The 11,830-nt window shown below is 32.2% G+C and overlaps 2 protein-coding genes and 1 long non-coding RNA gene across 4 annotated transcripts; 2 read left to right on the top strand and 1 right to left on the bottom strand.

The window, feature by feature from the left end:
• Positions 1-706: 706 nt before the first annotated feature.
• AT1G08967 lies at positions 707-1,213 on the top strand. The gene is made up of 2 exons (NR_139530.1): positions 707-960; positions 1,027-1,213. It is a non-coding gene; the product is annotated as an other RNA (long non-coding RNA).
• Positions 1,214-3,326: 2,113 nt separating this feature from the next.
• IDD14 (indeterminate(ID)-domain 14) lies at positions 3,327-6,017 on the bottom strand. 2 transcript variants are annotated; one of them, NM_105483.4, is made up of 3 exons: positions 5,391-6,017; positions 4,887-5,289; positions 3,347-4,413 (listed from the first exon to the last, which is right to left on the bottom strand). In NM_105483.4, exons 1-3 carry the CDS (start codon positions 5,539-5,541, stop codon positions 3,708-3,710), a joined length of 1,260 nt encoding a protein of 419 aa, NP_176980.1. In that variant the 5' UTR covers positions 5,542-6,017; the 3' UTR covers positions 3,347-3,707. The 2 variants fall into 2 exon arrangements, with proteins under 2 accessions (NP_001077791.1, NP_176980.1); NM_001084322.2 differs by having other exon boundaries at positions 3,327-4,413; positions 4,887-5,781.
• Positions 6,018-10,919: 4,902 nt separating this feature from the next.
• On the top strand, positions 10,920-11,729 carry BPC3 (BASIC PENTACYSTEINE protein; the record flags this gene model as incomplete). The annotated part of the gene is made up of 1 exon (NM_105482.4): positions 10,920-11,729. The coding sequence occupies one exon, from the start codon at positions 10,920-10,922 to the stop codon at positions 11,727-11,729; it is 810 nt and encodes a 269-aa protein (NP_176979.3).
• Between the last annotated feature and the right edge of the window lie 101 nt (positions 11,730-11,830).

The raw sequence follows: 11,830 nt of genomic DNA, 5'->3' as shown, positions 1-11,830 counted from the left end.
TAGCATTATTGTCTTTTTCTCTTTTTTTTCCCCTTTGTTTGCATAGTCTTAGCATTATCGTTTAATTGTATAAGAAGTTAATTTGGTATTATGTTTTCTTTTTCACGTGCATAGGTTTTTCTTGGTAAACAGATATATAGGAATATTTGCAATGCAGATATGCATGAGAAAATTGATGATAACTGCTTTTGTACTTTTATTATGTTGCATCATGTGACATCTAAACGAACCAATCCATGAGATTGACACCGCTGAAAATAATACTATATTCAATTACATTATGATACCAAAAAGTAAGCTGATAGACCACACTTTACTTTGAAAATGGATAACGTAAATGGTTTGTTTTTATTTTTGTTAAAAGGACGTAAATGGCATGTTTATAAAAAAAAAAAATGATTTTGTTTAATCGGTGAATATAATAAGGATATGTTAAACCTTCAGTACGTATGTTATTTGCTTCTTAATAGACGATTTACATAAGTAAATACGCAAAGAGATGTCTCTTTTTAAGTTTTGATGTCCTTATTTCAAATCTTGTTTTATCAACCTTTTAAATATAACAAAGTTGAAGCTATCTGAAGGAAAGAAAAGAAAAGAAAAATGGCTAGGCCCAATGACAATGCTATAAATATTTCTGTAACAAAAAGAAATTAAGTTAATATAGAAGTAGTATATTAAAAGTTTGTGTCGTCACGATGTGACATGACCGATAAAGAAGGAGAAGAGGCAGAAGAAGGAAATCATGGAAGTGAGTGAAGGTGAGAGAGACTGATGCCTGACTCCTAACCATTTCAAACTTTGGCACTGAAATCCATGGCGTTTATCTTTTTTCTTTTAGATTTTTGTTTTTTCGTGTAAATGAAACGACACCCACTTCTTCTATTCTGATAACGACTTTTCTTCTCTTCGTATTTACATATACCATTTCTCACATTGATTTCACTTTTGCATGAATGGGTGAGCATGTTTTAGTTTGTTGTTCCTCCCATTTTATAGCATATGGTCCTTTTCATGTTAAAAGAGTGTATTGCTACAATTTCACCGGTTCCATCGTTTGTTTCAAGATTGTCCATTTTGGGTAAATGGAGGCGACTATTAAATCTACAAATACAAACGGATTATGCACATATAGAACAATTCAGATCATATTGTTCAAAACTTAATAAAGTCTAAGTTAAAAAACAACATTATAGTTTCGGTTTGAGTTCTCATAAAAATATTTTTTGGCTTAACAATACATATAAATTTGGAGCATCATGATTATTTTCGATTTTTAAAAAAATACGTAAAGAGCGAAAAAGAGTGTGGTCTTACCGGAAGACAGAATGACAAGAGCAAACTAATAGATATAAATATTTTTTTCACCGGTTGAACAAATATAAATTTTATCTTTTCAAATGTTGATATATGTTTTCATGCTATAGTAAAACTTAGTATTTTATAAAGTTAATTATATATATATATTATATTCATACAACTAATTTTGTGTGTGTTGTGTACTAATTATTTGTTTTACACTATAGACCTTTTTCACTGACAAAGAAAATGGTGTATAGTGTAAAACAAATATCTAGTACATATGCAAAACAAAGTATATTTCTAGTACGATATATTATAAAATACGATGCTATGAAAACTGTAAGAAAAAGGAAGTAAAGGGATTGGCTTTAGTTGAATCTGAACTAACCACACATGCATGTGTCTAGCAGTAATGCTTCACCAGGAGCAGTCCTTTTCCTTCTGTATTACACTCCGACATACATGCACACTTGAACTTGAAGACACTTCTTTCTTCTTATTAGTATAATCCTTTTTTGTTGGTAAAAATAATAATTGAACACACTCACACACACACACTATCCATTGGCATAATATTCTTTCACCAAACCTCGTTTTCTAAGTTTGATTAGTCAATATAGTCATTACAATAACATTCAAAATAACTATATATATAAACTTATTACATAAAGCTTATCATATATTTGGTCCAAAAACATACTATTTCTTACGATAATTGATATACTCGCTTTTTCAACTCATACTCATTATATATTAGGTGTGTATTGCTAATTAGTCAGTGGAAATAAATTCTATGATAATTAAAATGTAATATGTTTTTTTTTGTCAACATGTATTATATTAGATTCAAATCATACAGTAACCATACCAATACAAATTAACCAGTAAATTGATCACAGATTTTGTTGAGCTAAATTATGATTATAAGCCTTTTGTTAGAAAACGACGTTTACAATGTATTTCATATAGTACATTTAAATACCATAGATAGTGAGGCATAATTATAACTTTGGGGGAAATTATTTGCTAGAGTATCAAGAGACCCACATGGCAACCATGCAAGCGTTTAATTTGTAATTATGACTCGCACCAAATACAAATATCTCATCTTTCGTCACGGTTCTTCTAATTTTGTATACTATATACTTTTAAAGTTCTTGAAAATTCTAGTAATGATTGATTGTAAAATACGATTTTGTATCTATACGTGAATTGAACTTATACTACTATGATCGTGCGATTTTAAATGATACAATAAGTGTAGAATAACTTATATAATACACTCTAGTACTCTAAGTTCTGGAAAATTGAGATAAAAAACTAAAGTTTTCTATAAGATTATTTGATATATATGTGAATAAAGGTAGCTTTACAGTTGTTACTTTCAGATTTTCTTAATCAGTTTTCTAGAGTCTTATAAAGATATTATTAATCAATCTTGTTTATTTTTTGAAAAATGAGAAAACTAAAGCTTTAAAACGAAAGTCCACAGAGATCAAAATTGGTTTTTTTTCTTCTATAAACCTAAAGTTTAATCGAGAAAACCAAATCAGTTTGTTGTTGCATTAGCTCTTTCTTGTTTTTTTTTTTAAATATCTTTTTTTTGGTGGTATATTCTACAAACTCTCTCATACTTTATTAATGAATTCAAATTCATTAAAAAAAATATTATTATTATGTGTTTGAAAAACACATCAAACTATAAGGGTCAAAAGATATCTCATGAGATTTTGTCTTCACGTAAAAATATATGATTTCTTGTTTGGTCACATTGAGACCAAAAACCCACAAAATCCAAATAAAATCTACAATTAATCGAATTAGATTTTAATATTTTACCATTCAATTAGACGATTTCAAACTACAGTCTACACGGACGTGGGATATGGAGCGAATTGTTTCTAGTTTCTACCTGAGAATTTGACTCACGATTTGACCTAATTATTATCCCTTGCATTTAATGCAAATAATTGACTGAAAAGAAAAGAAAAATGCAGATATTCGTGTGAACAATAGGAATTGGTAATACTTTTAAGTCACAATAGTTCAACTATAAAATCCAAAACACTCAAAGTCTCAAACCAAACTGAAAATTAAGATCAGTTATCTCTATGGAAAAACAACATTTCTGTAGCTAACTAATTAACGAATGCTTGAGAATTATAACCCGTTCATTACATTACGTTAACCAACAGACCCAAGACAATTCATACAACAAAAACTATTCTCTTCTTTGGTTTTTGTTTGAGAGAAAAAAAATCAAACCCCCAGTGAATACCCAAACCTGGTAACCCACAAACCAAGAATATGTAAGAAAACCAACGAATATCAAAAGATGATCTTTAATTCCAATCAAAGAAAAAAAAGAAGAATATTTGTTTTCTTTTGTGTTCTCTCTTCAAGGTCTATGAAGATGCTCTATCACTCGCCTTTTCTCCTTCGGTAGTCGCCGAAGACATGTAGCTCACGGCCAGAGACGTGCTCTCATCGGTACAATGCGTCTGAGGAGGAGGAGGAACCAAAGCAGCCGGAGCTTGAAAATGTTGCTTGCAATTGTGGCAAGTTATTTGCATCATCGTTGCACTAATCCTCCTACTTGCTTCTTCTCTAAAAAGATGAGCTTTGTGAAGCTCAGCTCTCGCATGTTGCCTTATTCTCTTGGCTTCAGCAAACTCCAATTCCGCGATTTCGATCTGCCTCTTTGTTTCTCTTCTCGCCTCCTCTCTTTCTAGGCTCGTTTCTCCCTTCTCGTAGCTCTTCTTCTCAACTTCCGACATTGTCTTTTGATCCATTGTCCCTATAGACAGACTAAGGCTGGTCTCATCAGCACAATTCCTCGATGGAAGTAGCTGAAGCTCGATACTACCATTAGTAACGAAGGGATAGAGCAAAGTGGATGGTTGTTGTTCCGACGGTGGGGATTGTCTTCTTTGTAAAGGATGTCCAGGCAATATAGGACCAATGGAGAGGTCCCCGTTCTCGTTGTTTTCCGCGGTTGAAGCGGTTTGTGTAGCGTTTGTGGTATGTTGTTGCTGCTCATGTAAACGGTGGTTGGAGGGTTGGGATCGGCGTACGGTGCAAGTGTCTTGGTGCTCTATGAAACTTTCCACTCTGAGAAATAAGAGTGTATTATATAAGTTAAACTAAAATGGAAAGCACAAAGGAATATTTGTATCTCGTGACAGATAATATAAATAATTAAGTTAGTGGAGTTAGGTATCTTTTGGATTATATATTTGAGTATGAGATATGCAAGACTTCGAGGTTTAGTATGGTATATACTTAACAAAGTTTGATAATGAAATCTATTATGGGGTCAACGTGAGTAATCAAAACATAGTTCCTAATTATTAAATTAATTAAAAGTATTTTCAGACAACAGTACATCCAAACAAACCTCATCAGGTTCCATTAGTAAACGTTGTTTCAAGATCTATGTGCGTTATCTAAAAATCAAAACATGGACACGCCATACTAGAAAAAACATTCTTTGATTTACTTTAAGGATTCCGATAAATATATATCCTAAATATATAATAAAAATAAAAATTAAAAAGCTAGGGTTTGTTACTAAGGAATGGAACCTGGAAAAAACTCGGCCGCAGTCACAGGAGTGGCCGCGAGTGCCACAGGTTTTGAGATGAGCTTTGTAATCAGATTGAACTGCGTAGCCTTTTGAGCATCGCTCGCAGATCCATTGCTTGTGGTTACTATGTTTCCGTCGGAAGTGTTTCTTGATTCCCACGAGATCTCCGAGCGCGTGGCAAGGGTTGTGGTGGAGACATGTCGGCTCCGGACAGACGTAGACTCTTTTCCTCACTTCCTCGTTGGTCTCTCTTTTAAGAAGCTTCCATGGAACTTTATGTCGTCTTCTATGCATCTGTAGATTCTGGTCCCTTTGAAACCCTTGGTTACAGATCTCACATACGTACCGATCCGATTCTAGTAACGTTCTTGGTGATAAAGATACCACCTCCGCCTCCGGATCTGCCACCGGATAAATCAAAATCTTTAACAGAACTATTTGATAACTTTCCGGATATAGAATCTAACAACTAGTAATTCTTGATAAGAAAATTGTTAAATACCCGGTGTCCCGGCGGGTCTCCGTTTCCGCTTCTGAGTCACGGCGGTTCCATTACCGTCGGGAAGAAGATCAGAGGAAGATGAAGATGGAGGAGGGTTGTGATGATGGGTGTTGATGTTCTTGGTGGTATTGCTTCTCTCGTAGTCTATCATCGGATGAGGTTTTTAATCTCTTCTCTTTTTGTATTTTATCTCAAGACAGTGTGGTTTATAGTGAGAGAGGTACTGTGACTAAATGAAAAATAAGAACAAAATTGAGGAATCTTTTGTTTTTCATGTAGAGAAAGAAGGAGAGATTGTTTTTTATGTTTCCTTATTTATTTGGTAGAGAGAGTACTCATCTTTACTAATAGAAGAAGAAAGTATAAGATGAGTTAAGAGAGAGAAACAAAGGGCTTTGTTTTTCTGAAATCATCTTTATTTTTTTTCTCACATAAAGGGATAATAGCTTTTCTGTTCCCTTTTACTATCCAACTTTTTATAATTTTCTTGGAAAAGAAAAAAATAAATGAAACTTTCAACTTTTTGTTAATTGTTTCATTGACCTCTCACCTTAGATGGAGAAATGCATTGTATGGTCTTTGGTGCTTCAATCTTCTTCAGAGTAGTTATGAACCTCTCTCTTCTCTATCTGTACACTGTTTGTTTACAAACACAAAACATATCTATGGAGAGAGATGTTTATACATATAAAGAGAGTGGGACAAGGAGCTTGGAGCCCACATTAGCATCAGGACAAGAAACAAAAAAACATCCCCTTCCACTACACAACAATTACAAGTCATTATTATTTCATATCATAAAATATTCGATCAGAGTGAGTAAGTTTTGTTTTTCAAAGATAAATAAAAAAAAGGATAGGTGAAAAATATAAACGGAATCTTGGAAATTTGATGTTTAACAGTACATGTTTTTTAATGGTGACAAATGTATATATGTGTAGCCTTTAGCTATAGGGCTGGTGTAAATTAAAAAGGGAAGGGACTTGAGAATATTTGTTTTGAATATAAGACACATGCATATACCCAATTTATGTTTCCGTATATATACAAATATACAATGTGGTGCCATCATCTCATGCCTTTTTATATAAGAAATAGGTTTTAATCAAATATGAATACTGTGCCCACAAGTGAGACGAATCAGAAAATTTCCAATATATAGTTTTTCTTACAAGAAAAACAAAAAACAAACACAAAACCCTAGAGTCAGATCTGGTTTTTGAGTGTCAGCTGAGACCAATTCTATATAACATCTCAAACAAAAGAAAAATTAGAGATCTGGAATATGTTCGAAAGAATTTTCTTTATTAAAAAACATGTCTATAAAAGTGTGTGTGTGTGTGTGTGTTGTGCGTATAACATATACTTAAAGTCCACCACCATCTCATTAAAGGGCATTTGTCTATCCAAGTGGAACTGTAAGAAAATTGAAGTAAATACAAATTTTTTTAAAAGTTTTATTTTTCATTAAAAAATAAAAAGAGAAACAAAAAGAAGATGATACTTTATTAATAGGAAGAGAAAGGAGATGGTTGAGTTGGAAAGAATGGGTGGGAGGATGGGGGAGATGGATTCTCATCACATGCAATGCTTTTTTTTCTTTTTTTGTAAAGTTGGATATATCAAAACTTTCACAATCGCATTCTTACTTAAGAAATTAGGATAATAGTCACCTCTTTCCTTTATTTAAGGAATATATGCAGTAAAGAACCCTCTATTTGGCAAAAATAATGGATAAAAATCATACTTAAATTCGATTATTTATTTTGTGTTTTCTTTAGAAAATAAAAGGATTTTATGGGTATATTTGAAAATAACACACTAATTAATTTATTTGACACTACGTTATATATATATATATATATATAGTTTTGTTATCCTATTCTTTTGTAAATTAAACTCCACTATGATCATGTAGCAACTTCACCCTCGTCCAAATTACTCGTTTAACTAGTTTATTTAATTGCGTGAACTCAATTCACTACCTTAATTAGTTTTTTTTAGTTGTTGACTTGTATTACCTTGAATTTACCCCGGTCTTTAGACTTAGCATTATCTATAACTCTTTTTTTTGTTAATACTACTCATTAAATTAGAAAAAATGGAGTAGTATTTATGTATTTATATGAAACAAATAATAGCACCCGAAAACCATTTAGTGGAGCTGTACACTGAAACCTGAGGCATTTGTCTCGTTCGCTCTTGTTGCTATCTGAAAGTTGCAACTTCAAAAGTAAAATTGACATTTTTTAGATTTCACTGAAACCCAAAACGGAGAGTATTGACTTTAATGTAGCCTTTTACAGAAATTACTTACATACATGAAAAAGTAGTATGTGCCAATGTTACGCGTAGCCTATAGGAACCAAAGTAAAATACAAAATTCCAAATAAAAGAAACTAAACTGGCGAACGAAAGAAAAGTTTTGGAAATTAATCCCTGTAAAAGAAAAACAAGAACACTAGAATTATAAAGCATTGCAGGTGATGTTGTCTTCTACAAACAATTTTCTTTAATAAAGTAGATATATATACACTCGTCCAAAACAACACTTCAATTCGTTTTGTTGATATATATACACAATTCAATATCAAGAACAAAATCGCTAAAATAAAATTTGGAGGTGATTTTAAATGCTTTTTTTTAGCGAATAAAAAATAAAGTCTTTAAATGAGATAATACGACGATTATGTTTTGTCTTATATATACGATTTAACATCATTAGCTTTTCAAAATGTTTTAATTTATATTTCCAATTTTGTTGGCTGTTTTAAGGTAAAACTGCAATAAATTTTTGAGATTTAAGTCTAACCAACAAAATGATGCTAAGTAGATGTTTATATGTCCAACAATTTTTTGTCATCAATTATACCAAACTTTTTTATACTTCTGCAAAACTTGAACTATTATTATGCAAAAGAAAGCTATCATCTACATAAGATAATTTAGTAAGATCGAAATAGAGGTATTCCACGAGATTTGAGTGATATGGACGTGATAATGTAAAAGCAAGATTTAGGGGGTGAGATTAGATGCGAGATTCGTTTAAAAAAAGACAAGTACGAATAAAGGAGAGGAGTACAAGAAAACAAACAAAAACAAGTGTATTAATTAATTAGGTTTAATTAAGGGAAGAGCATAGTGATGACAACATGGGAATTGGACCCTTTGGCTTTTTGCTTTCCAAGCAGTAATGATGAATCGGTGAAAACTTATATTGACAACGCATAAAAGACTAATTAAAATATAGATTTCTAATTTTATTTTTTTGTTATAATAATTATATAGAGAAAAAGTGACTTTGTCTCTATGTCATAATCTTCATAGAAAGCATTGCCAAATCTTATGGCCACATGGACGGTGTAAGCCTTTACCCTACTCGCGACTCTAATCTATTGCCTTTGCATTTTCATCATTATTACATCTTATAGTATGTAACTTTTGTATCAATTGTCATCATTATGGTTTGTTCATTTGTTCATAAAATAGGCTGAGCCTATTAATGCTCACGGATGAACATGACCCCTACTTTTACTTACCTTTCTTGTCTAGAAATTAGAGAATGCTTTGTGATGTTAAGTTGCAACTGGTTACGACAATCAGTTGGTTCAACAGGGCTGGTCTCAAGTTCAGTGGCTCGTCCAAGGGTGATAGTAGATTTTTTCCGCAACCGATAGATCATGGTCAAATAATTGATAAAGAAAAATATCTCACAATAGTAAATATTATATGTTATATAGTATGTGTCTATTTACAATACCACGAATTATAAAAGAATTTTAAAAATCACCAATTATCAAGTCTTTCTAAAATCTCAAGAAACCTTTTTGAAGTTTATTCTAAAGTCTTTATACAGTTGATTTCGAAAAAGATGTTGTCGTAACTTTTTTTTTTTTTTTGCTTTTAAGTATTGCAAGTAATTAGTATTGACTCTGTTTTGTTTCCTATCCAAAGCATTAGTAAGTAATTAACGGCGTTAATGGGAATATGGGATCGATGCTTGTACAACATTGTGGAATATGTTTAGGAATACTTTTGTCAATATATTATAAAATGTTAATATTTTAGTTTTGCTTAATAATAAATATACATGGTCGGGGGATTATTATGAGAAAGTACTAGTCTCTAAAAAGTTCGAAACTTATGGTACATCCATAAAGTCTTTGCTTTGGCCATACCATTTTTATGATTGATAGTGATTTGCCATCGGCCTTATTGCTTTCGTTACAAACATTTCACGTCAAAAGAAGTCAACACACATATATAACATAGAGAAAAATCATTAGCTTTCCTTAATCAAAACTTAAAACAAAAATTTAAGAATACATTTGTAAGGATCGTCATTATAGTATGCTTTTCAAGAGGATATATTTTTTGTTTTGAAAAGTCTAACCAAGAGCTTATAAAAACCAAATATGGTCTTTATGAAAATATAAAATTTGAATATATTACTGAAAATTGAAATTCGGCATTTTCAGCCAAGCCTCATGCCTTGTTACATTTTCGATTATCACTGTCAAAATTACGCTTAAACAGTGATAAATAATAGACAAATATGCTTACCATAGCTAAAGATATTGCTGAAACAGAGTTCTACTACAGTGAGAAATGACAATTACAACAGCAAACCAACATAATCTAGTAAGAATATAATTTTCTTATCTTCTTATTTATTTTTTAAGACCATCGATTTTATTGTTCTAATAAAATAAATGATTTGCTAATCGAAAAATTAAATTTTGGCTACCAATGTATTTTCTTAACGCATTTTTGATTGTAATTACAAAAATTTGTCGAAACAATATAAATTTTGGCTACCAATGTATTTTCTTAACGCATTTTTGAATGTAATTACAAAATTTGTCGAAACAATTTTTTTTACGGAATTTTGTCACCACAATTTGAATTAATAATGTTCGTACTTTCGTAATGCATTTTTTTTTTTGGTGAAATACTTTCGTAATGCATTAATAATGTTTATATTACTTGTTTTTGCTGTAATATTAATAGTATTATTTTTGCAAACATATTAAAATACTAAAATAGTATAAAACTCATCTTTTCTACCATCTATCTTCCACCGTCCCCTTTATCTCTCTCAAAAGGCAAAAAACACACAAAAAGATCGAATTCACCATCCTCGGTAAGTTTCCTCTCTCCATTTCTTAAAGTATTTCGTATTTGTACTCTTACTTCTCTTTTTCTCCATTGATGACGTATATCTTCTACTGTTACATTTATTCCTCTGTTTCTTCATTGCCTAGAAAAATGTCAGATTTCGAAAACCCTAATAAACGAATCTGACCAATTTTGTTATGTTTTAACTCTTACATTGGTTCCTAGACTTCGATTTTGTTAAAAAGACATAAACCCATTTACAAAGTTGTGTTCTTTCGAGGATTGATTCAGAATTTGGAATGTTACTAGAACAGAGATGGTTGATTAGATTGTACATATATATAAAGGAATGATCTTTATGACCAAAAATGTGTGTTTTTGTTTGTTTCTTTACAGTGTAGTTTGATTATGATGGAAGAAGATGGATTGAATAATCGAAATTGGGGTTATTACGAGCCGTCACAATTCAGACCAAATCTAGGGTTTCAACTAATTCCAAGTATCTTAGACCGAAACGAGAAGCCATTTCTCTCCCCTCATAGTCAGAATCTAAACTTCATAACACCTTCCAATGTCTATGGTGGCGGTAGCAGCAGTGTTGTGTCGTATCCGCGTGATTACACTGTCTCTGATGCACCATTCATGAGTTATAGTTGGTTAAACCAGCACAAAGATAGCAAGTTCTTCAGCAATGTTCCTGAAGTTTCTAGGATGACTCAGTCGATGCAGCTTTTGCAGCCCGAGGTGGTGACTGAGGTTGATGAGTCTGTCAAGAGAAGGCATTGTAGTGGTGGGCAGAGAGGTGGTGTTCCTAAGGTGAAGAAAGAGAAGAAGCTCAAGGATAACAATATGCCAAGAGTACAAAGAGAGAGAAGTCCTTTGTTGAGGAAGTGTATAGAGATGGTGATAAATGGTGTTTCTATGGATATTGGAGGTTTACCAGTTCCGGTTTGCTCGTGTACCGGAATGCCTCAACAGTGTTACCGATGGGGTTGCGGGGGATGGCAGTCTGCTTGTTGTACCACTAATGTTTCGATGTACCCTTTACCGGTTAATACTAAAAGGCGTGGTGCGAGGATTGCTGGAAGGAAAATGAGCCAAGGTGCTTTTAGGAAGGTTCTTGAGAAACTCTCTTCTGATGGTTTTGATTTCTCAAACCCTATTGATTTGAAGTCTCATTGGGCTAAACATGGAACCAATAAGTTCGTCACCATCAGATAAATAAAAAAGTCTGAGCCTCTCTTTTGTCGAAAATCCCTTTTTGTTGTTGTTCTTGTTGTTGTGGGTTTTGTCCTACAGTTTAGATATCGATTCATATTTTG

The sequence above is a fragment of the Arabidopsis thaliana genome (assembly GCF_000001735.4).
Source record: "Arabidopsis thaliana chromosome 1 sequence".
NCBI lineage: Eukaryota > Viridiplantae > Streptophyta > Magnoliopsida > Brassicales > Brassicaceae > Arabidopsis > Arabidopsis thaliana.
Note: the sequence above shows the minus strand (reverse complement) of the source record. Positions and strands in the feature narration are given on the sequence as shown.